General features: G+C 41.3%; 1 protein-coding gene across 1 annotated transcript; it reads right to left on the bottom strand.

The window, feature by feature from the left end:
- Positions 1-1,033: 1,033 nt before the first annotated feature.
- On the bottom strand, positions 1,034-22,174 carry vps37ba (VPS37B subunit of ESCRT-I a). The gene is made up of 4 exons (XM_050050549.1): positions 21,986-22,174; positions 14,616-14,787; positions 6,355-6,437; positions 1,034-3,699 (listed from the first exon to the last, which is right to left on the bottom strand). The coding sequence occupies exons 1-4, from the start codon at positions 22,088-22,090 to the stop codon at positions 3,199-3,201; spliced, it is 861 nt and encodes a 286-aa protein (XP_049906506.1). The 5' UTR covers positions 22,091-22,174; the 3' UTR covers positions 1,034-3,198.
- Between the last annotated feature and the right edge of the window lie 949 nt (positions 22,175-23,123).

The raw sequence follows: 23,123 nt of genomic DNA, 5'->3' as shown, positions 1-23,123 counted from the left end.
GGTGTTACTGCTTCAGGGTTGTTTGCCTACCAGTCAAGTTCCAGTTTGCACGCATGTCTGTTCACACTGTAATGAAGACTTTGAAGAAAGTTACAAAAGGTAATAAATATATTTTTTGGCAGAAATGGAAGTTATCACTATCTTGTGTGATTCCAGTTAATAATTTCCAGCAAAAAGCAAGCTGTCTTCACTCTGCAAATATTTTTACAGAGGAGCACAGTACATATAGATCTGATAGAGCTTTGTCACATGGGATGACAATCACGTGAAGCTCACTACCAACAAAACCACACCAATGAGTTTGAGGTGGACTATCAGAGGTATAGGATAGAACACAAAGTTGTAGCCATGACAGTAGACAATGCTTCAATTCTGGATGTTGCTGTAAGGAAGCAACAAATTCTAAAACGTGGATGCTTCACACGCATCTTCAAAATCTATACAATTAGCTCTGTTTCAAGGTGGGCACCCAAGATCAGAGAATTCAGTACCTGGCCAAATCTCTCCTCTTCTGTTGCATTATAGCATTGAATGTCAAATTGCAGTTGACCTTTAACCTTTTGTATTTACAAAATGTAACCACTTCATCATTTTATCCTAAAACCAGTTTATCTTTAAGTCCAAGTGGACTTATTTGAGGAAAATCTTTGGGGAAATTCCCAAAAATCATTCTTGAGATATCACATTCGTCAGTTGGACAGACAACTCAGGCATGGTTGTCGCCGGCGTGGAAGCATAAAAATGTGTTTTATGAGGTAACAATTACCAAAATCTGTGAATGTCTCTGCCAAATTTTTAAAGATCCCTCAAGGCATTCCTCAGATATCGCGTTAATGAAAGTGGGATGAACATTCAGACAACCTGAAAACATCCTCCAGCCACAGCGGTCACAAAGGCCTGAAAACCTGTTACACTGCAAAACTGTGGCCTGTTCTTACAAGACACATAACTGCATAAGTCAGCTGGTGTGAGGCATGAAGTGAAAAGCCAGATGTGCTCATGTATAATAAAAAAGCAACTGAACAAAAGCAGATACAAAAAATTGAGATTTATTTAACTTGAAAATAGCATTAAATTCCACTTAAACATTCATTATAAGTAAATACCTACAACATTACACTGAAAATATCACCAACCACATATAAAACCATGGAGAGAGGATCAGTTGAAACGTAAAAAGCAGCTCAACAGCTAAACAAACAAAAAAGAGAAGTAGTAAAGAGGAATCTTCAGACTGGACACAAAGAGCAAAGGCCATGCACAAAAGAATTATCCAATGTTAGTTGTTAGAAATGCTGGTTCATTGTGATGTTGATGTTTTAGCTTCAGCTATTTCTGTACTTCTGCCTGCTGACAAGTATGTTTTGTCCATTCTGTGGTCCACTTCTTTGCCTTGAGGTGAAGTGTTATCATCCAGATATGACGCAAAACGGAGCCCTGTTATTTCACCAATTTAAAAAAAACAAAACGGCAACAACACATGCAAAAATCTCTGAATTCACCCCAGGCAAACCTCAATACAACAGAGGAAGAATGGAGGAGAAGCACAAGCACCACTAGGCACACAGCCTGAGGGCGTCTCTTGTCTCTCTGGCACATGTTCAGAATCGCTCTACTCTGGCCTTCTGCTTCCAGTAAGAAAGCAAAGCCTGACAGTCAACAGTCAGACGCTGCCTTTTCCTACCATCTGGTGGAACATCAGTAGCAGGAGGAGCAGACCAAATTGGCTTGGCCAGTTTGTTCTTTGAAGGGTTTTGAGGTGTGGGGTTCTAACCTCAACAGCAGAGCATAGAGAAACATGGAGTAGTCAGCAGGACGCGTTCAACGTCACTTCAAGTGTAGGCACTCGTGGCTCTTCAACAGTGCACAGCGACAGCAGTTGGGAGGAAAAAAATTTCTATTACACCACAAAGAAAAAGTTTTCTCCCAAAGCCCGTTTGACCTTGCAAGGTCTTCCTTGAAGAAATCTCGCTTGCATGTTTTTACAAAAGAGTGTTTGAGCTCAACATCACAAACAGATATGTAGGGAACGACTAAATGTTTCACTCACATTAAAAAAAGACTACCGAAAAAGTCTGAACAGAATGATGAGGAAGTCTTTGGTGCTCAGTGTGACAGAAAACTGAACAGGCCTATGAGATCCAAAGAACTGTTGGCATTGTCTGCAATCTCGAACTGAGGGTGTTTAAGACAAAGGACATTATAAAAAGAAGTGTTGCATTACAACAGGAACCCACAGGAAACAACACGCATCAGAAGTGTACTGTATGGCTATACATAAATCCTTCATTTCAGGCGAGGCTCAACAGGCCTAGTCATTTGTTACAAAAGTTCAGCCACTACTCTTCTCCTTCAGCTCCCTTTTGACTTCTGCCCTGAGATGGACCACCAAGTACAACAGTCAGCCATCTTGAACCAGGCAGGTCTGGCCTCTCTTGAGACACATACGCATAGTGAAGAGGATATATACCAACCGAAGCCCTCCTTGACACATGTTAATCAGTCTATCCTGGCTATCATTAATGTAACTCCATTAGTACTATATCATAAAAAGATGTTGACACTTGAATATTTCTATGTACCTTGTGAATTTTTAGATATACATATATATATATATATAAAAAAAAATCACAGCATAGATGCAGTTTCACCTGAATATATTCTGGGACTACTGCACAGTAATTAGGGTCTCTCTTTGCTTGCATATACATTATCAGTAAATTAGTATGCTGCAGATGGAGATAACTAATCAAACCCTTTTCTGAGCGACTTTAGTGTTCCATTAAAAGCTTGAGGAACATGTTTGAAGGGAGGTGAGAGACTGAAAACTAATGGGCGCGCAGAGCTCAGAGCGCTGCCAGGAGACACAAAGTGCTGATAAATGACAAGTCCCCGCCCAGTGACCCACAGCAGCCTGCAGTGGGCCCTTCCACTGACTCGGGCTGGCGAGGCCGATCTCGATCATTTTTTGTTTGGGAGTGTTGATGGGAGTGAGATGTGAGAGCGAATCCACAGAGATTATTGGAGATCTGCTTCGGCTGAACATGACCAGACCAGCCAGCGCAGGTCTGCTTTCTTGTGTTGTGATTGGTCGTATTCCAAGAAGGCAGACGACGTAGAAAAATAGTTCTCAGAAGAGTTCCAGTAGTGAGAAGTCCATGACATGCACTGCGTCCTCTGAGTGGCAACTGGCTTTATTTACTGCATGATGAAGCCAGGCTGCGGGGCCAGACGTGGTGGGGGCCTCTGAGGCAAGGCTGGGGGGTACTGAGAGAGGAAGTGGCTGGGGTAGCCGGAGGAGACATTGGGGAAGGGTTGGCCTGTTCTGGGAGGAATCGGCGGGTAGGGCGATGCTGAGTAGAAGGCAGAAGGCTGGGGGGCAGCAGTTGGAGCTGGATTTAGAACTGGAGCTGGCTGGGATGGAGGGAGTGGGGGTTTCCTCCTTGGCTGGGCTACAGGAGAAGAGCTGCTGCCAGCCTCAGTGAGGTGGGAGGAGGAGGCGGCTCTGGCTGCTGCAGACACGTCCTGAGATCGGGAGGTAGGGACTGACCCCTGGGGCAGCCGCTGACCGTTCAGCACCATCTCCTGCAGCTTCTCAATCTTCACCCTTCGCAAGTGGGCCAGCTTTCTGTTGTTCTGGTAGGTATCAATGAAGGAATCCAGGGTCATGTCGCCATCCAGGAACGAATCAGCCATATTCTGTTGACAGGAGTAAAGAGGTTTGAGACAGTTTTAGAGAGAGAATAGAGAAGTCCCTTTTGACTCTTATTCAACACCAAGTTTAGATTCAGAAAATCACAGAAACAAAGACAAACACTCATAAACTGCTGTGGGATTTAACATTTTGTAAACATCATCTAATGGTTATTTCTTCAATCAACCATTTATTCAGAAAAAAAATTAAAAATAATGACAAAAACCCATCTTAAGTGACCGAATTAATATTTTCAAAATGATCAAAAATGTAATAATTACAGCAGTATACAAGTGTGATATTTATCTTTTGTTATATTTAAACTCACACCATATGTGACCATTACCAAAACTGTCACAGCAACTTTACGCCATATTTCTACCAAAAACTTTTGGTATATTACCTATAGAACCCACATGTGTGAATGTATGTAACCCATATGAACATGCACCTAAACCCTAGATCTGTTTTGTGTTTCCTTCCCAGACAGTTCTCTTAGATGTAGGTGGGGCTGTTACTGGATGGTAATAGCTGCGTCACTGCTCCATCCAGCTCTTGTTGCATTTCCTCTTCAGAATGAAACAGAACAGGCTGGAGTGCTTAGAGTCTCCATCGCAATTGATGAGATATTTAAAAATAGCAGGTTTGTACACCGAGTCCTAGTCGAGCAAGAGTGATGATTCGCTCTTGACCAATCGACGGACTGCAGTGTTTCTAGCTCCACCTCTTACTATTGGATCAGTATGCTAGATGCACAGATAACAGAGGGGTGACAGAAAACAGGATGGAATTTACAGTGTCATTGGTACCATCTTCAACTGTCTACAAAGGAAACACAAAAATAAATGTTCAAATGTGTAACAAACAAAACTGATATGGTGGAAATTAAGCTGTACAGCCCAGACCTTCTGTGGTCAACTCATTTGAAGGTGACATGTTCTGGGGCCTCATTTACCAAAGCATCCATGAAACAAGATCTACATGTGTGTGTGTGATCACTCTGGAGGCTCAGTAGGTAGAGCAGATCGTCCAGTAATCGGAAGATCTGCGGTTGGATCCCCACCCCACAAGTCTAAGTATCTTTGGGCAAGATACTGGACCCCAAGTGTGAGTGAGAGTGTGTGCAAATGTTTAAACTGAGGAGCAGGTGGCACCTTGTATGGTAGCCTTGGCCACCAGTGTATCAATGTGTCTGTGAATGGGTAAATGTGACCTGTTGTGTAAAAGCCCTTTTGATGGTTGGAATACTAGAAAGGCGCTAAACAAATGCAAGTCCATTTACCATCCATTTACCAACTCCATAAAAACATTACAGACAATGAGGTTACTGTATTTTCCCGGCAGCAGGCGTGTGGGAAAGCTTCTCTGTACGCACTGGTGCAAAGGCTTCATGGGTAGAAGTCTCATTTTAGGTGGGTTCCTACACTGATTTTGACATTGAGCTCTAAAATGTTTTGACTGTTTCTACACTTAATTAACACAGAATAGTTGATATACGTGATGTGTAGTAGTGTAGCCAATCTTTCCGCATGGTGATCTCCCCAGCGTGCAAAGAGATTGGCTGAAATGTTGTTATGGAACATTGCTACTTATTTGCTTTGTGGTTGTTGCAACATTTTCAGTGGTAGCTGGCTCGTACTGACTGGTAATCAATACTGGCACTTTTACATTTTACTTGTTGGTGAACAGTGACTTTTTCTTGCACACTGATACTTCTAAAAAGCTGCCAGTACTCTGTTCTGCCCTCACCATATCAGGTTCTCTGATCGATTCATAATGGCCCTAAATGAACTGCATTACCCAGGGGGCATCGGGAGAACTACATGATGCTCACCTGTTCCTGCTCTTGCCTGCCTGTTTTTCTCTGTCTGCAGCTAGTCTAGGTAATGTTACATTACAAAAATGTTGGCCTGGCTCCAAGAGGGCAACACATAGAGAACACAGAGTCAGACGATGACTCAGCTTCCAAAGTCAAATCCTATGTTACAAATGCAGAGTGATAAGGGATGAGAAGACCAGGTATTTTAAGTTCCCCACTTAACTTCTCTTATACTGTATGAAGCCTCAGATGCACAATATTAGAGAAACAAGACAAAACAAAGGCATTAATGGCATAATTTCACTCTGAAAAAACAAACAAAACCAAAACAACATTTACATTGTTTTCCAAATAAAAAGTTAGTTAAGAATCTGTCAATTAAGCTTAACTGTTGGACAGAGTTTGTTTGTGTTTCTGCAATTTAGGAATTGGCCACAATTATACCTGTGTATCCCTAGGGCTTTGTTGATAAGCATAATCAGGAGTGTACACACATTCCCAAGCACAAGGAGAAAAGTTTTTTGATGACAATGTCCTTGCTGGTGATGCTAGAGTTCAAGCAGTTGAAGAATCTGAGGTCTAATTATTATTTCTCTTACGGTATAAACGCATTTTGGACTTAGCACCTTAATGATTTAATTGATAGCTCAACAACACTGATAGGACAGGTCTGTTGCAGTATGTCATTCAGCTGCCCACATGCTCTCCAACAAGAGTCTGAACAATCAAGTTTCTGTAGGAGAGGACATCAGCAACTGGTAAAGGCAGGTAAATGAATTACTGACTGGTGTCGCTGAGGGACACATGAAGTCATCCATGAAGGGAGCAGTATAGAGCTTACCTCCGTCTCCTCTTCTATTTTGGCTCCCTCCGCCTGCAGTAGGGCCAGCAAAATGTCCAGGGAGGTGTTTCCTGACTTGTGGTCTGTTAAAAAACAAGTCAGAGAAACAGCACAAATGTTATTATTCTTATCAACTAGAACTGCAACCAGCAACAATAAACACATATTGGACAAATGTAAAACTCATAATCATCTTTTCATCAGCATCGCAAGACCCTTAATGCTCACTGAATGCTACACGCTCTGATGGCATCAAAGCTGTTCAAATTTAGCTTTAAGTACGTATGTTTTGGTATCAAAATGCTATTTTCTTAAGCCCTTCTAAAATCTTTTTATATGCAACCCGATTGCTATGCTCACCTACTGCTGTGGATGCCATGCTAGTATGGTTTCAAAAGTCACGCAATAACACAGACAAAGTAAACAATTGAAACAGCAGTAGACTAGCAACCCCCGTGTACTGTAAGGTAAAATTACTGTTTCTGTCAATGGAGTCTGGTCACTCTAGAGAGGGAAATACAACTGCTTCAGTTCCCTGTCACAAAGGGCTGTCTGACAGCAAGGCAAGGTGGGGAAATAATCTAAATATATCATACACTTAAACTGATGTGAATTAGTTTAGGTTTTCCTTTTTTTAGGTAACAAAAATGTGCCTTGCTGCTGCCCTTAAACACAGCCATCAGACTCCTTTGACAGAAATAGTAATTTTACCTCTTGAAACACAATGACTTGCTGATCTACCGTCCGCTGCCTTGATTATCGGTTGTGTTGTTGTTTGACTTTCGGAGCCAAACTAAAAAGGCATCCACAGCAGTAGGCTACTTTGCTTAGCTTCTGTGCCAGTACTCCTGTCTGCTTCTCCAAAGTGGCAGCGAGCCACCAAACGCCTACGGTAGATAATACACTTCCATGATGCAGAAAATTACACAATGGAGTGACATGATGCCACCTTTGTTTGGTTCTGTATAATAATGCAAAGGCAGCATAAAGAAGGGACTTCGTAGCGGCTCTATAGCTCAATCTCTGTGTAAAGAGATCTTATATGTCTTCACCTGGTTAAATGAAGGTTTGGTAATAATAAATTGACACCATCTTCCAACTCCATGTTCAGATCTTCCAAGCTAACTCTTTCCTTACTCTACAGACTTACACTGTCGGTGAACTGCTTGTGTGGGGACTGAGGGAGGGGAGGGCATCAGCACTGTAACCCACGTCACAGCTTTTTGCTAACAGTTGAGTGGGAGTTTCCATTTGAACACACATAAAAGAGCGCAGATGGACTCGCCCTTTAAACTTAAATTGTAAAACTTTGTAAATACAATTATGTTTAAAGGCTGGGTCCATCTGATTAAACACAATAGATGTAATGTTGTTTTATTCTGTTTTGGGAGCTTTTGTGACAAACACCCTTTTGTCTGTGAACCAGAGCTACAGCAACATTTGTAATATTACAATGCTACAATTCATCACCTCCACAATCCTTTCAACACATTCGAGTCACGAGAAACTGGTGCACTGTTTACACAGCACTCAAAGCAACACAGATGCGCTGTGGATTAAGTGTGATCCATGTCTAAATAAACCAAGGAGTTAATTCGCCAAAGAAACCCCCCAGATATCCCTGCAGTTCTAAAGCTGAAATGAAGGTGTTGGTAATAACAGATTTGATGCGCCTGTCACACAAAGCTGAGGCAGGATTATGTGAAATCTGTCAGTCTAGGTCCTGTGACTGACACATCCAAACAGCCATAACGCCTCTGTGTTTGCTGTGAACAGGCAAAGCCCCACAGAGTCAACTGAAACTGGCTTGGTGTCTCAAAGGAGGGAGCCTGTTTTGTTTGTGTTCCTTAGCAGGGCTGAAAGTCAACACCAACTGGAGCTGGGACTGCATACACGCATGGTGGCACTCTGGCAATAAGACCAATGACACATCACTAGTTACTGATCTCCACGACAGCACTGTCAACTCACATTCATTCCAGCAAACCCTCACACAATATAGTGGACCACTAATTACAGGAGAGATTCCAGTCTAACCTGATATGCTCTGCTACTGTAGGCTTCCTTTTATGCACGGCATCTAAGCAAACAAAGATCTAGAGACCAATTAATGCCCTGGACATTGACTGCGATATACTTTAGGTCAGCCCAAGTCTTTACAAAACCTTCTGCACTAAAACTTCCATAACTGATTTTGAATACCTTTCACTCTGTGAGGCTGTGCTTTACTGCAGTGGGGCTTTAGCTAAATGCTAATGCTGGCATGCTAAAATGCTCATGATAACAATGCTAACATGGCAGGTATAGTGTTTTTCATGTTCCTCATACAGCAAGTTAGTATGCCAACCTTTGCCATTTACCATGAAACACAAAGTCTAGCTGAGGCTTATGAGTATGTCTATGTCTATTTGGTATTTGGTCATAGATTAAAGTATGGCACATATTGAAATTTTGACTTGATGATGACATTAGGGGATCACCAAAGTTATTACAGTTCATTCTGAGCGGGACGTGGATGTCTGTACCCAATTTCATCTTATTTTAAGGCTGAGCAATATGAAGAAAATCAAATATCACAATATTATTGTCCAAATACTTCAATATTGTTATTGCAACAACTGTAGAGTAGACTATTGGTGCTTTCACAAAAATATTTACACAATCAAATTTTTGATACATAATCATTAGTAATGTGGATGTAATGACTGAGTGGGTAAAGGCAAATATTAGAACAGCCAGAACAGTCTGGTGAGTTCAGAAAATGACACCACTTATACTGTAACGTAGCCTTTAAAGGCAGGAAAAGACAACTCTTGCATATCTAGTCTCATATCACAATGGTATAATATTGATACACTGCCCAGCCCTATCTTATTATTATTATTTCCAATAGTCGAAGCATTCCACTCAAAACTACTTATGCCAATCTAATAGTGGGGTCAAAATTCAAGGGATCACCAAAATCATCCTCTGGGAAACATGAATGTCCCAATTTTGTGCCAATCTATCTTGTAGTTGTTGAGCTATTTCAGTGTGGACCAAAGTGGTGGTGGACTGGCAGACCAACATTTTCATCCCTAAAGCCATACCGCTAGCATGGCTAAAAACCATGACGCTACACCTTCCACTGAAAGCCATACTGTTTTGGGGGTGAACTGTCCCTTTAAATCATATAACTCCCTATGTCAAGACAATGTCATTGGTATGCCCGTAAGCCAGACCCTTAACTTTATGACTTTGAGTATGGTCAAAGTACAGCTCTCTGTCACTGTTTGTCCAACTCCCCTCCACACTGTCACTTGTGAATTTCTAACATGTCTCGTGGTTAATTATGGGTTAAAGAGGGTAAAGGAGTGATGGTGATTAAGTGTGTGAAAGGCAAAAGGAAATACAAAAGCAGTGTTGACAAAAGGCCTGGCCAAGCTACTCTTTCCTCCACACTTGAAGTCTGTTATCTGCTATTGAGCTAATTAATTAATGCCAAGCCATAAGGTCGCACTGAAATGTCACACAACTTTACCATGTTGGTGTATCACTTCCGAATCACTAAGCAATAAAATCGACCGGCTCACTCATTAGGGAAAATGGGAATGAGACCACAGAGGCAACTCATTCACATTTTTATCAGAGTGAATAAAAGATTGGTTCTAATTCCCTGGTAAAAATCATCTCAAACAGCAACTTAAAGTGTGATAAATACCAGAGGCATTTCCAGGAAGCTCTGCAATAAACCCTCTGCCTCGGGGAGGTGGTGAGTGACAAATACATGTAACGTGTCTAAGTGCCAGACCCATTTCCTGTTCTAAATTTCCTGTATCTGAGGGTAAATATTACCTCTCTCTGATAGAGGGCTAGAGAGTAAAGATATAACTAAATCTTAAGCAATTCCTGCCGATACTCAAATGCAACAACACTGCTGCAGTTAGACGAGGTTTAAATCACTAGCTGCATACCTCAAAGTTGTAACCACTTGTTAACAAGCTTGCCAAACTTGCTATGGTTGGCCCTGTGGTGCTTATCTTGTCAGACTCTATAAGAACAAATTCACTGATGGTAGATACTTGTGAGACTGCCTGTGCATCATACACAACTGAAACAGTGACTGCATGTAGATGCACAAAATACTCAGTTTTTTGCCCTTATTCCAAAAAAGACAGTATTCCTTCTAAGCTGTTTACCTGGCTAATGAAAATGAATATTCCACTAATATTCCTGTTTACATGCAGCCGTGCATGCTCTGATTAACATGCCCTTACATGATGTTTATCACATCAAAACATAGAAAAGAAAAACATCTGTCGCTTGTACCATTTTGCCTCTGTGCGTCATAAGATTTTTTCAGTTTTCCACCTGTGACAGACTTGTGCAAACACAGCCTCCCTCATTCCTTCAACCACCTTAACGAGAAGGTCGCTGTTGTGATATTTGCACATATCCAAAAACCTGTCTTTCATAATGTTAAAAAGTATATGTGTCTCCTTCTGACCAGAAATATGGGCTTTTTTTGAGGGTAAGTATCTTTACCCCAGCATTGCAAATTGTTGGCGAGTTGGTTTGTGTACACCATATCCATGACAACACACAGAGCTGACCGCAAACAAAGAAGAGAGCATGTGTCGCAAACTGCGGTAAAAACCACAGTTGAGACACATATTACAAATGCACTGTATACATGCCCAAAGAATGCTCCTAAAACCCGAATAATACCAGCATATCACGTCTTAAGTGGAAAATGCTTTATCTGGAAAAAGCCCTAATTTGGAATATCCACACAGATAATGCTGTTTACATGACCCATATCGAATTCAGAATAAAGTCATATTCTGAGTAATAGTGGAATATCAGTGCGCATGTAAATGTACCCAGTGAGTGGTAAACACTTAACACTGCATAAGAAGCAGCCTCGCCACTTTTCTTGTTAAATGTGTCAGCAACAAACAAACTTGTTGTATTACTTCTTCACTGGTTAACTTAACAAATAATGAGCCAAGAAAAATGACTTTGAGGGATTCCACAACCAACAATTAGCCAGACCAAGATTTCTGTCAAATTGGTCAATTTACTGTAATAACATTTTTCATCTCTGAATTGTTGGCACTAGATGTGGCACTTGTGTTGGTTTGCCAAATTTTACTGCAGGGGATTAAATTGAATAGAAAAGCATTGAAAGACAGAGGCTTCATTCTTAACGCAGCCTTCTTCCAGGGTGAACTCCCTTTCCTTTCTATCTTATTCCCTCTCCCATAACAAGGCGGACTCTCAGGCATATCAGCGGCACTCCTCCACACAAAGCTGTGATTCTCTGGCTGAGCAGAGAGTCTGCCGAGCACACAACACACAGTCTGGGCCTGGAGATCATGAGACAGCCATTTAGTAAATGAATCCACATCGACCTCTGCTGCGAATCTGACGGGAGGAGTTTTGGCCTGCCTCACTGCCTTTCTCTCTCTCCCACCCTCCTGACTCCCCTGCCTGCCAGTCCTGTCATCCACCACTCCCTCCCACCCACTGTGGCTGTTTTACACCAGCTTGCCTGGCAGCACAATGGCCCACTGTGGGCTGCCGTTCTCAGAGGCGGTGGATGGTGGTGGTGATGGGGGTGCCCTGCCATTTTGGCCTCCACGACCCAATGGACAGTGAAGGGTAACACAGACGCCAAACATTTCCTGAAGAAAAGGTTGGGGAGGGCAGTGCCGGCGTTGTAACTGTATGCAAACGACAACACAGTAAGCTTCTGTACGTTGGAGCTTTCATCTGGGTCAAACGGCTACATTTCTCTCAGCTCCGAGCATCGCTGTCCTTCCCCAGCTGCTCTACAGCAAATCCACAACTAGGACGGCGACTGCATGGAAGGCAGGGGGCGGGGGGACACTGGGTAACCTACATTTGACAAAAGCCATCGCTTGCTGACAACAGACAAAACCACAGACTGCTGCATCAGTGTATTGACTCCTGTATTAGAAGGAGCTTGGAATGTTCTGCTGCTTCAGATTGTGAAGCAAAGACTGGCGTTATTGCAGTGCAACCTTACATGAAAGTCCAGTAAAACATCTCTGCAGCCATTACAACTGATATTTACCAGGACCTCATTTTGCTGTAAGTGGAGCAGTAATTCTATTTAGAGAAGATTCTACCAATTCAATTCTAGCCTTACAGTAAAGACTGTGATCTTGTGTGTATTGTATACATGACAGCAGCAGCAGGCTTTCTGACTCTGTATGCCTCGCAGGGAAGACGGCAAAGTCAAACTTTTATCAGCGTTGCAGAGTAGTGAATGGTTGGCATGCTATTTTGAGAGGGCTGCTTGGCAACGACTGCATCAACACAAGGTCACAAGTATTGTCATTCCCTTTTTCTTCACACACTAGGAAAGTACTGTGAAGGTGCGTCAGTAAGGGATATTACAGCCCTGTAAGAACTTGCAGTGGAGGTGTATATCAGATCTGGGACTTGTTCAACCCGAACAGAGTTCAATCCCAGTGACTCCTGAAGCAACATGACGACAGAACTTCAGGGCTGCTTCAGCCTCTGATGGGAAACATGAGAACTGGTGGAACAGGTCTCTTCAGCATGTGTTGATGCAGAGGAACAAACAATGTGGAGAGAAAACATTACATAACGCCTTAGTTCCTATGATGACGATGACTGACGGTATGAAAAGGTTCACTCTCAAACTGAAAGCACATAATTGCAATCCCCTAGAGTTTCCATATTATCAGTGTTTTCATATTGGATTTACTGCAGAGCTGAGTGGTTGAAGGGACAGTTCACTCAAGAAGTGAGTGGGGTGGAGCTGTGCAGAGAGTGTGAGAGAGGAAAGATGCGCACTTGCTTGGCATTTCAGAAGTGCGGCATTACATAACGCAACTTGACCCGATATCAATATAAACAGTACTGTCTACATCTATATCTTGCTTGAAAATATATCAATATATCGTACATAGTCATATATCGCCAAGCCCTGTAGTGCTACTTATTAATCTGGATTGTTTTGATGTGAATTTCCGAGTCTTTAAGATATCAGCTGTGAAGATGTCTGCCTACTTTCCAGTAAAATGGAACTAGATGGCTCAGCTATTGGAGCTCAAAGTGCTATAGAAATAAAATTGAAAAACTCAATAGCAATGTCTCTTTTCAGAAATCATAACCTGGTTACTCACAATAATTCGCAGACCTTGTTGTGAGCAGTTTCATGTAGGAACTATTTTTCTTTCTACTGAACTACACCCGTCAACTGTATCACTGCACAGAAGGAGATGTTAACATCAATTGCGTCTTCCTAAGCTGAGCTGTAATGTTAGCTAGCTCAGCAATGCTTATGTGAGCTAGCAGTAGATGCACACTTCCTTCTGCGTGGTGATAAGTATTTTTGATTCAGAGGAGAGCTATTACTTTAAGATGGACAACTGTTCTCTGTTCAATTACTGCCTAGAAGCCTCATTGTTCACTATACCCCTCTTGTTCTCTCTCCATGTTTCCAGTTTGTATGTCAGTTATCAAATAACAGTCCTATTCAGGTTTCACTGACTGTTCTATTTTCTGATAACACACAGAATTGGAGAGCAATTATTTAATTTTACTCCATATTTGAACTCCTGTGGATGTGCTGTAGCATTGTTTTTTTTATTTTTAAAATCATATAGTCAGATATTTACACTGATATTGTCAGTCAGTATATTAATATTTGGGCTCAACAATAAGAGCTTTGGTTATAACTATTTCAATCCCAATGTAGTATAATACTACAAATCTGTGGAGACTAGGGGTGGGAATCACAAGAGCCCCCATGATCTGATATTATCAAGTGACAATACATTATGGATGCGATTTTAAACGTGTGTGTCTGGTGGACTGAAAAAGCAACTGATTCTTTTGTTCTAGAGGATACCAGAAGTTTAATTTGTATTTGCAATATTAATAATTTATGTCATTAAAAAAAATTGATACATTATAACCACGCAAAATATTGAGATACTATGCTGTAGTGATTCCCCCACCCCCACTACCCCCATCCCTAAACAGACTGTAATTAAAAGTACAACACCAGGTTGTCATGGTAATGTGCCCTGTGCATATGTTGCCAGCTGCTCTGTTTGAAGCTTTTCCTGCAGGCATTTGTTTGGATCAGTTTTCAATGACTTCATAGACGACAGTGCTCAAATTTGTTAAGGGCTGGGTCCCATTAAAAATTCAAGACACTGAGAGGAACTAATCAATAAAAAATGTTTCTCTTTCCAGTGATAGCTGTCCTGCTGCTGTACCTAGGGTGGATTTGCGAAGCTGATAGGACTCGAAGTTCTCCTGAAGACAGCTGTAGCGCTTGGTGAGCTCCTCTTTCTTTTGCTCCAGTTTGGGCTGCAGGGCGAGGTTTTGCTCTGCCAAGGTTCGGTTGTTGGCCAGTGTCTTCTCTTTGCTCTCCTGGACTTCCTGCATCTACAAAAGACAAAAAAAAAAAAAAAGTCAGAAATATCTTTATGGCATCAACTGTGCATTTTTTCAATGCAAAACTCATGACAAGCCAAGTCTTAAGAGACAAGACTCCTCTCTTACATAATGAATTCACATTTAACTGGGTGAGGGAAGTCATTCTCCAAAATTATTATTCATTCTTTGCTGAAAAACATCTAAGAAATAATAATAAAAAAAAAGTTACTGTTGTGAATTTTGACTATGATTCATCACACCTAACCTGCCAGTTTTCACACAACTCCCACAGGCCTCTTCACATATTTAAAAAGGCAAATCATGATGACAAATGTGTCATCGACCTGCTCTAAATCAGCACCTTCTCTTCACAAGAAGAAGGGAAACCTGTTTATCTCATTTCAGCAGTGTGATAGGTCTTTATTAATTCTCAAGCAAACTTGATACCATAAAAACCAGTATATAAGCTTTAAAACAACTGCAAGGCCATCAGTGACCTGAGTTATTGTAGTGTTGTATTTTTCAGCAGCTCCCCCCCAGTTTTGATTCAACTTCAACTTCAATGATTCAACTATCCACACATTCCAAACTCAACAAGATGGCCGTATGGTTGTTTCTCCCGAACACAGGCAGCGCCACACTGCAGCTGCCTCTGAATGGCATATAGCAGTGATCCACAGCAGGAAAGGGACAGCAGCTCACATTCCCACCAGCACACCAGTCCTTTTGCACTGTAAAGCACACAACTCCTCTCCGTCTTTTGCAAGAGTCCTCTGCTCTGTTGGATTGGCAAATAGAAAAGAGCTTCCCGGTTCAATGGCAGGAATGTCCAGGATTTAACCAAGTGTCGGTGAATTAAAGGATTTTACACTTCCTTATATCCTGTTGAAAACTGCTGTAGCACAGAGGTTGTCCAATTTTTTTCCAACGCCTGTACAATAGCTAGCAGGATGCTAGTTCAACTTCTGTCATATTCTCCGTCTTTCCTAGATGTTTAAGTTTGAAAAACATGACCTGGCTAGCTAGCAGCTAGAAGTCGGCAGAAGGAGAGTTAACAGGCTGTTGAGTTGATTTCCTCATCCTGATGAGTGACTCACAGCCACACACCACCATCCAAAGCCAACCACAAAAAGCGCCACCAAGACTTGCAAAACAGACATAAGAGCCTTAATTGATCGGAGCTGACAGAGAGAAGGCTGGAAACATCCACGCTTGCGTCATATCAACATAATATAAAGGCAACGCTTTGTGAAGGCAGCTGACTCACACTAATGTAGACATCCCAGTCTCAATGAACACATGCACCAATGCCTCCTCGTGCTACTTGTGTTGATAACTTTGACCACATTGAGAAAGACTTTGGACTTTTCTAAAGTCTTTTTTTTATTTCAGTTAACTATTTTTTCACAACTAGGTTTGGTTTTTAGCTTAGTTTCAGTTAGATATAATAATGTTGTTACTGACGGTAGCAACTTATTACTTTGTTTAACATGCCTGGTTGTATCCAAAAATACAAAAATGTAACATGGCTAATTAGCCATTTAAAGCAGTAGGGGACAGACGCCATAATAAAAATGCAGCACCTGAGATACTACTGACTTATCAAGCTGTAATGGCTGCCCTGTTACTAAACAACAGACCCTTTTCAGGTTGGACGTTTAGACATGTCATTACAGGAAACCGCAGGTGTATCTAATAACAATCATGGCTGCATTTCATTCAGGTGTGCCAGTACCTAGACCCTGCTATTGTGCTCACTTACTGTAAAAAACACACTGAATGTTCATCGTCTTGTGTCATCACTACCATATGTGGAGTAGAAAAGCAACTTTCTAGCGAGGACTATATTAATTTTACACCCAGAATACAGACAATGTCGGCCAGACAATGGTCCCTTCCCTTCTTCCAGCCCCCTTGCTCAGATCACACCCATTTTTGAACTCAGTCTTCATCGCAATCTCAACCACACATCTGTTAAGTTTTGTGAGCCAGGGGCGTAAAGTGTGTGGGCCAACAGACCACATTTCGCCATGAGGACACACACACACACACACACACACACACACACACACACACACACACACACACACACACACAGACTCATGAGGCAAATACCAGCCATCACAACATTGTCGCAGCTGGTAATAATAAATGTAGTGCCTTATAAAGTTAATAGGGGTCCATTTCATGCCCAGCCACTGCCATAGTTTACTTGGACACCTAAATAGAGAGCAGTCATCATCAAGGTTCTAAGTTCTGCCACGCTCACATTGTATTGTTCACAGCTTAATCAAAAGCAGCCCATTTGGAGAAAACTTTCCTGTCAGCCTCCGAGCTGTAATTCCAAAATCTGATAATGGGAATTTCATGTAAAAAAAATGATAAAGTGCCCCTTTAATGTAAGTTTAAACTAAAAGGATGAAGACAAGTGGGATGAACAACGTGCTACAGTGTGAGTGTCAGAGGACTGAATTAAAAAAAAGGTTCCCTGCTGCTTCTCAAATGACTCACTTCACACATCCAACCAACATGTTGTATGTGCAAATATAACCAAGACTGGGCGAGAACATGTAGGACAACTCTGAAAATACACTGTAGCGTAGGTCTTGATTATGGAATCGTTTCCATAAGTGACTAAGGCAGGCCTTGTTTGGCAGTGGAACTGACGGGAAACAACATTTTATGCAGGAAAAAGAGCTAAATATGTCTAATACCACTGCACTTTGCACCGTCATATCCTGAGGTGGCAGGCCCCTCTTTTGCAAGAGCCGATTTGCTCGTTCATCGTGGCCCACTGAAGGAGCAGACCTTTAAATAGCATCCATAACTGCAGGCTTGTTCTGTCAAGCCAAACACATAATTGTTTGCTGGGGGACTGCTCCACTCTCTCCGTAAAGGCTGAAATAATCACAGGAAATGTAGGTTAAGAGCTCGCCTGGATGGACCACAGACCTGAATATTTGGAGATCTGGTGTAATAAGCCACAATTACATACAGGTCGCAGTAAAATGCCATTCACAAAAAATAGAAACATTAAAATTGAAAGCACATTTTTCTTAGGTAATTGTTATGCATTTCCTTCTTCCTTTCTTTTGTGTCACCACAATTAAAGCCACAAAAAAACCTCTCACAGGATGTTGTTAGGAAAGTGGGAAAAAGACTGAGATTGAGACCAAAGCTTGGCTCCAGAACTCTGACATAAAAAAAGTGAATAGGTGATGTTTTCCTCAGTCTGCACTCTCGGCCAAAACCATTTAATTTTCTGTTAGAAAAGAATCTGAACTTCAGTATAAGTACAGATGCACCAATTGTGAAATTCTGGGCCGATACCAATACTGATGTTTAAAATAACAATTTGGCCAATAGCCAATACCGGTGTTTTTGTTTAGTTTGTTTTTGTTGTTATTTAGACCTTAAAAGCATCTCAAAGGCCCTCATTTACAAAACTAACCTTCAAGAGATAACTGGGCGTGCAGTCATTTCCAAGCAAAGCTCAGCATGTATCAATGTGGACATGAGCAAGGTTTCAATCAGAACTCACATCAGGAGTTAGTGTAGAGGTTACCGGGACAGGATATTTAAATGACGACTGTTTTCAGCTGTCACAGTTATCAATGCCCTGTCATTCCTTGGCTGTGATCTGCGTGATATGAACGTTTTATGAATCACAAGTGAACCCTATCATGAGATGATTTCTGCACTCGGATCTGCACTGGTTTGTACATTACACTGATAAATGTAATTGTAACTCAATGCAACCCTTTGTCAGCTGTTAGTTTTGGCTGCTAACAGCTGACAGCCAACATTAACTAGCTCTCCATCTGCTGATTTCAGCCCAGATTTCAAAATGTAGCATTAATGTAGCATTACCAGGGAAACAACACAGTGCATCCCCTGACTCAAATTTATTTTTCCTAGGTTGGTGAAGGCATGAACAGCCCTACTCTGCCTCTGATTGGCTTACCCTGACATTCTTGCCCTAACCCTAACCAATCTCATTCCTCTTGCCTAAACCTAACCAACCCAACATACGAAGGCAACGAGCACTAGCCAGTCAGAGGGAGAGTAGGGAGGGTCATGCCTTCAACATCCTAGGAAAAGAAAATCTGTGTCCCCTGACGCATCAATAGTGAGTTTACTGCATCCTCTCATCCCAAAGGTACCCGTTGAAGATCACTGTTTGTCTCAATCACGTTTTCTATTGTCCCCGGGATGACAGGACGTTGACAGTCTCCAGCTCTACTTTTTAGCCTGCACAAAACCGATGTGACACAACAGAAAAACACTGTATTCTGTCATTGATGAATGACATTTTATTTGCCAATAGGCTGATGGCAGTCAAGAAGGCAAATATCAGCCGATACTAATGTTCAGCCAATAAATCTGTGCATCTCTACGTATTAGAGCTAGACTGATACCAGCCAATATTAGCTCACTGTAGATATATTGCATTGATTTGTAAGTCGGCAGATGAGTTACAAGAAACAGCAGCACAGAAACACCAAACTGGGTTTAAGTCTCCGTCACGTACTTCATGCACTAGAGAGAACTGACAAGTTGATTTTACAGTTTATCACTCAGTATGTATCTTGGCAACAAATCTAAGAAATCCATATCAGTATTGTTTGTTCATGTTATGTGTATTGTAAAAATACTCATCCAATATATTATTATCACATTTTTTTAAGTTCCCAAATATATATATTAGTATCAGACTCAAAAACAATCTACCTGTAGTGTTATAATTAGTCATTAAATAAAACAGCCATTGAGCAAGACTCGTATGCATTAAATCTGTTCTGTTAGAAACTGACACAACTGAACTTGAACTTCAGCAAGCATGCTCTGTAAAGCCCATTCCTGGATTAGTGAAGACCTCAAAAAGATAAGGGGCCAAGTGTGAGAGATGGTGCTCAGCTTAATCTTCACATTGCTTTAAAATGTTAAGTATAATAGAAAGCTTAAATGAGCCGAAACATCATGCGTTGACATGAAACTGGGTCACCTACAAATCAAGATCATATGAGCTTTAGTACAGTGGACACTCAAAGGTAGGTGATCGTAATGTTGCTGAAAAGATTCTGTAATTTTGGAAATGTGTCAGGCTGCCTGAGCTTGCCTAAAAAAATAGGCCCCTATTGCACACATGCATGCATACAAGTCACATTTAGTGTATTACAGGACAGTAGTGATGCATGTTATCTACAGATATTACACATTTAAGGTCAGTTCATGTGGAAAAACAGGATGTACAGAATCTAAACAAATTCATGACAAATCCATTTGCATTATTCAAAAGGCAACACGTGTTGCCTCAGTGTGTTTTGCAAAATGAAGAGATCATTGCCTACAGCACAGTATGTGTCTACATCTCAGCCAAGAATTTGTGACTATATACTACAGCTGTATAGTCAGAAGTTCTCAGCACTCTCGAGTTTCGCTCAATGCCTTATGACACCCGCTGCCTTTGTTTCCTTCCAGTGTATTACAAAGACAGAATTTCCCAGACAGTTCCACCTTTGGTTCAGGCGTGTCTTCACTTGTCTGATTCCCTTCCATCTCTCCCATAATCTTATGACTAATTTAAGTCAACAACTGCAGTGTCATTGCAGTAAACAAGTCCCTCCCTCTCTGTAAGCTCTCTGGAGGAGGAAAATGAAACCATGGAGACAATCAGACAGGGTGTGGATCAAAAACAGAACTGACAACACAAAAGGCCAGCTCACAGCACAATGTTCATCCAAACAGCTAAAAATACCGTACTGTATTCTTCTTGCTTTTTTTGAGGTAAACTGGATATGGAGCACTTAAGCTGACATATAGTAGCTTACAGTTTCTGGTGTCTGAGAAGTGGGGCTTTCATCACATTTAAGGCAGCAAGTCCTCACTCTCACGCAAAATGAGCTAAAATGCCAGAGTGTGAGACACAGCACCATGACAACAGACGAGAAAAATTCCTGTGTCTTGACAATGTGTGTTTAATGTTTCTAATTACTGATAGCATCCACACTGGAGGGTAAGAAAAGAAAGAAGAGTGTTTCCTGGAGACTTTGCACTTTACAGTGAAAACAGAGAATAAGCACAGTGGGAAAATTCTTCCAACACTGGGATCTGGTGGGGCTGATTGAGCAGGGTACATTAAGACTACACTGGAATTGACTATTTTGGAAGCAGCAGTGTGGGAAATAATCGGACGCACAAATCCTGTATGAAAAAAGGAGTCAAATCTGTTAGCACTCCCTCCTGATATGGCAAATTTCTGTCTGCGGTGGAACCTTTCTGAGGACTATGGCTTGTAATCACTCCGCGTATGGAAAAACTCAGGCTTATCAGCTGCTTATCGTTGCAAGGGCAGACTTATGGAAGATAAAGTGCAAAGCAGGTACACATTAATTGGAAATAGCTGGAGCAAAGCCATGAGGAAAAAGAAATGAGCATGTGACCTGTGTGGAGAAAGCAACTCTGACAGTGTCAATTGATGTTACTTTGCAACTGCTTCACACACCTTCAGTCTGCAGCATTATATTCAGACCTGTCCTGAATGTATTCAATAATCTGGGGATTCGGCATATAGGGTTACTCAACAATAACTGATGCGAACAACATTTCGGATGCTATAATGTTGTTAGCATTACTTACGTTTCCAGGTGTTCATTAAGCTGGTTAATAATTCATGTGTTAGATAATGGTGTTCAGTTTTGTTTTCCTCGGTATCGGTGTACCTGTGCAGTCAGTCATAAACTGGCAGGTTTGTGAGTGGAGTTTGGCAGGACGACCTAGGCCATTAATTACATTTCAATATTTTCTGAAAATGACTCACCATTAATGTGGTCATTAAAAAGTATACTTGCTCAGATATAATACTGGATGTAGACGGGCTTCTGTTGTCTGGGTAAGTCCAATTTTTTTGAAGCAGCAATGTCGCAAACAGGGAACCCTCGACTGTTCAAACTTGAGACAATGCTCGCCCCTGGTCCGTCCCAAGGTTAACACACTGTACCTTATTTTAGGGTTGGCAACATTTAAGTTTGGCTGACAACACACATTCATGATAAAAAGCCTAAACCTGATTCGAAGCGACCATTTCCGCGATAGTACCGAGACTATGTTGGTAAGCACAACAAAGGGGTTGAGGGAAAAACAGTGACCGAGAAAAAGCAGTGAGAAGCTAACGCTGGGACTACAAAAGCGAATAGCTTTAACATACCTCATCCATCTCCTGTATCATATTGGTGAGTTTTTCGTCGTCTTCCAGTATTTCGTTGAGTTGAGTCATCGTGTATTCGCTAAACTTGTTGGAAAAACTAGACATTTTAGCTCTTGTTGTGTGTTTCTCTTCGCCTGTGATCCCTCTTCTCGCTTTGCAGATTGTGACAGCTGACTGAGCTTCCCTTACAGGAAGTACTTACAGGCCCCGTGCTGCCTTCAGGTGCCGTCAGAAATGCTGTAATAAACGGAAAACCCAACTATGGGCGTCAATGGAGCAGCAATCAAAGTGTAGCACTGGTTAAAAAATACTAAACTCCAGTGTCTCGGCTAAACACAACGACTTTTATTTTAAGACAATTAACTTCTTTAAATTAAAATAATCTTTAAATTAAGTTCTTCACACCTACCTTTTAATCAACAAAATAATATATACCTCGGGACTGTTTTCTATGAGAGGGGAGGGGATGGTGCAAAACGGGGCAGGCACTTCAAATCATTTTTAAGCATTGGCAGGGAGTTATGTTTTTAGATTTGGTTTAGGGAGGGGACATTCAACTTTAAATGGTCTTATTTTGTATTTATTTTAGATACCCGCAGAACCACAAAACACGCAATTGGGTTTTAAAGACGTTTTCTTTAAAAATCTCCACAATCACACCATTTATCATAGCCAGAAACTGTGAGTCGTGTATTTTTCCACAGTCACTCAGAGAGGCTCAAGGAAAAATATTTGTAGCTTCATGGTAAAATAAATAAATACATGAAATAAAAAAAAAATGATAATAATAAGTTAAGTATTGTCTTATCTGCATTGTGCAATGTCAAAGCCAGCAGTCGTAAAATAGCACAGAGAGCCTGAGAGTGGTGGGACTGGCTCTAGTTTTGTGCCTGTAAGCATGTTTGCTGCCACATGATACTTAGGCTTGATACTTAAATATGAATAGAGAGGTTGTTATATTGTATGATGCTGTACAAAAATAAATAAAATGCTAACGTCAACACCCATGTTAACATCAGGGTCAACATCCATCCATCAACTGAAATCGAAAGAGGATTTACGTATAGACATTAAATGCAGCATTAAGTACTAATCCAACATGTCTGTTTCCATAAAGGCCAACAGTATATTTTATTCA

Source organism: Epinephelus moara, chromosome 8, assembly GCF_006386435.1.
Source record: "Epinephelus moara isolate mb chromosome 8, YSFRI_EMoa_1.0, whole genome shotgun sequence".
Lineage (NCBI taxonomy): Eukaryota > Metazoa > Chordata > Actinopteri > Perciformes > Serranidae > Epinephelus > Epinephelus moara.
Note: the sequence above shows the minus strand (reverse complement) of the source record. Positions and strands in the feature narration are given on the sequence as shown.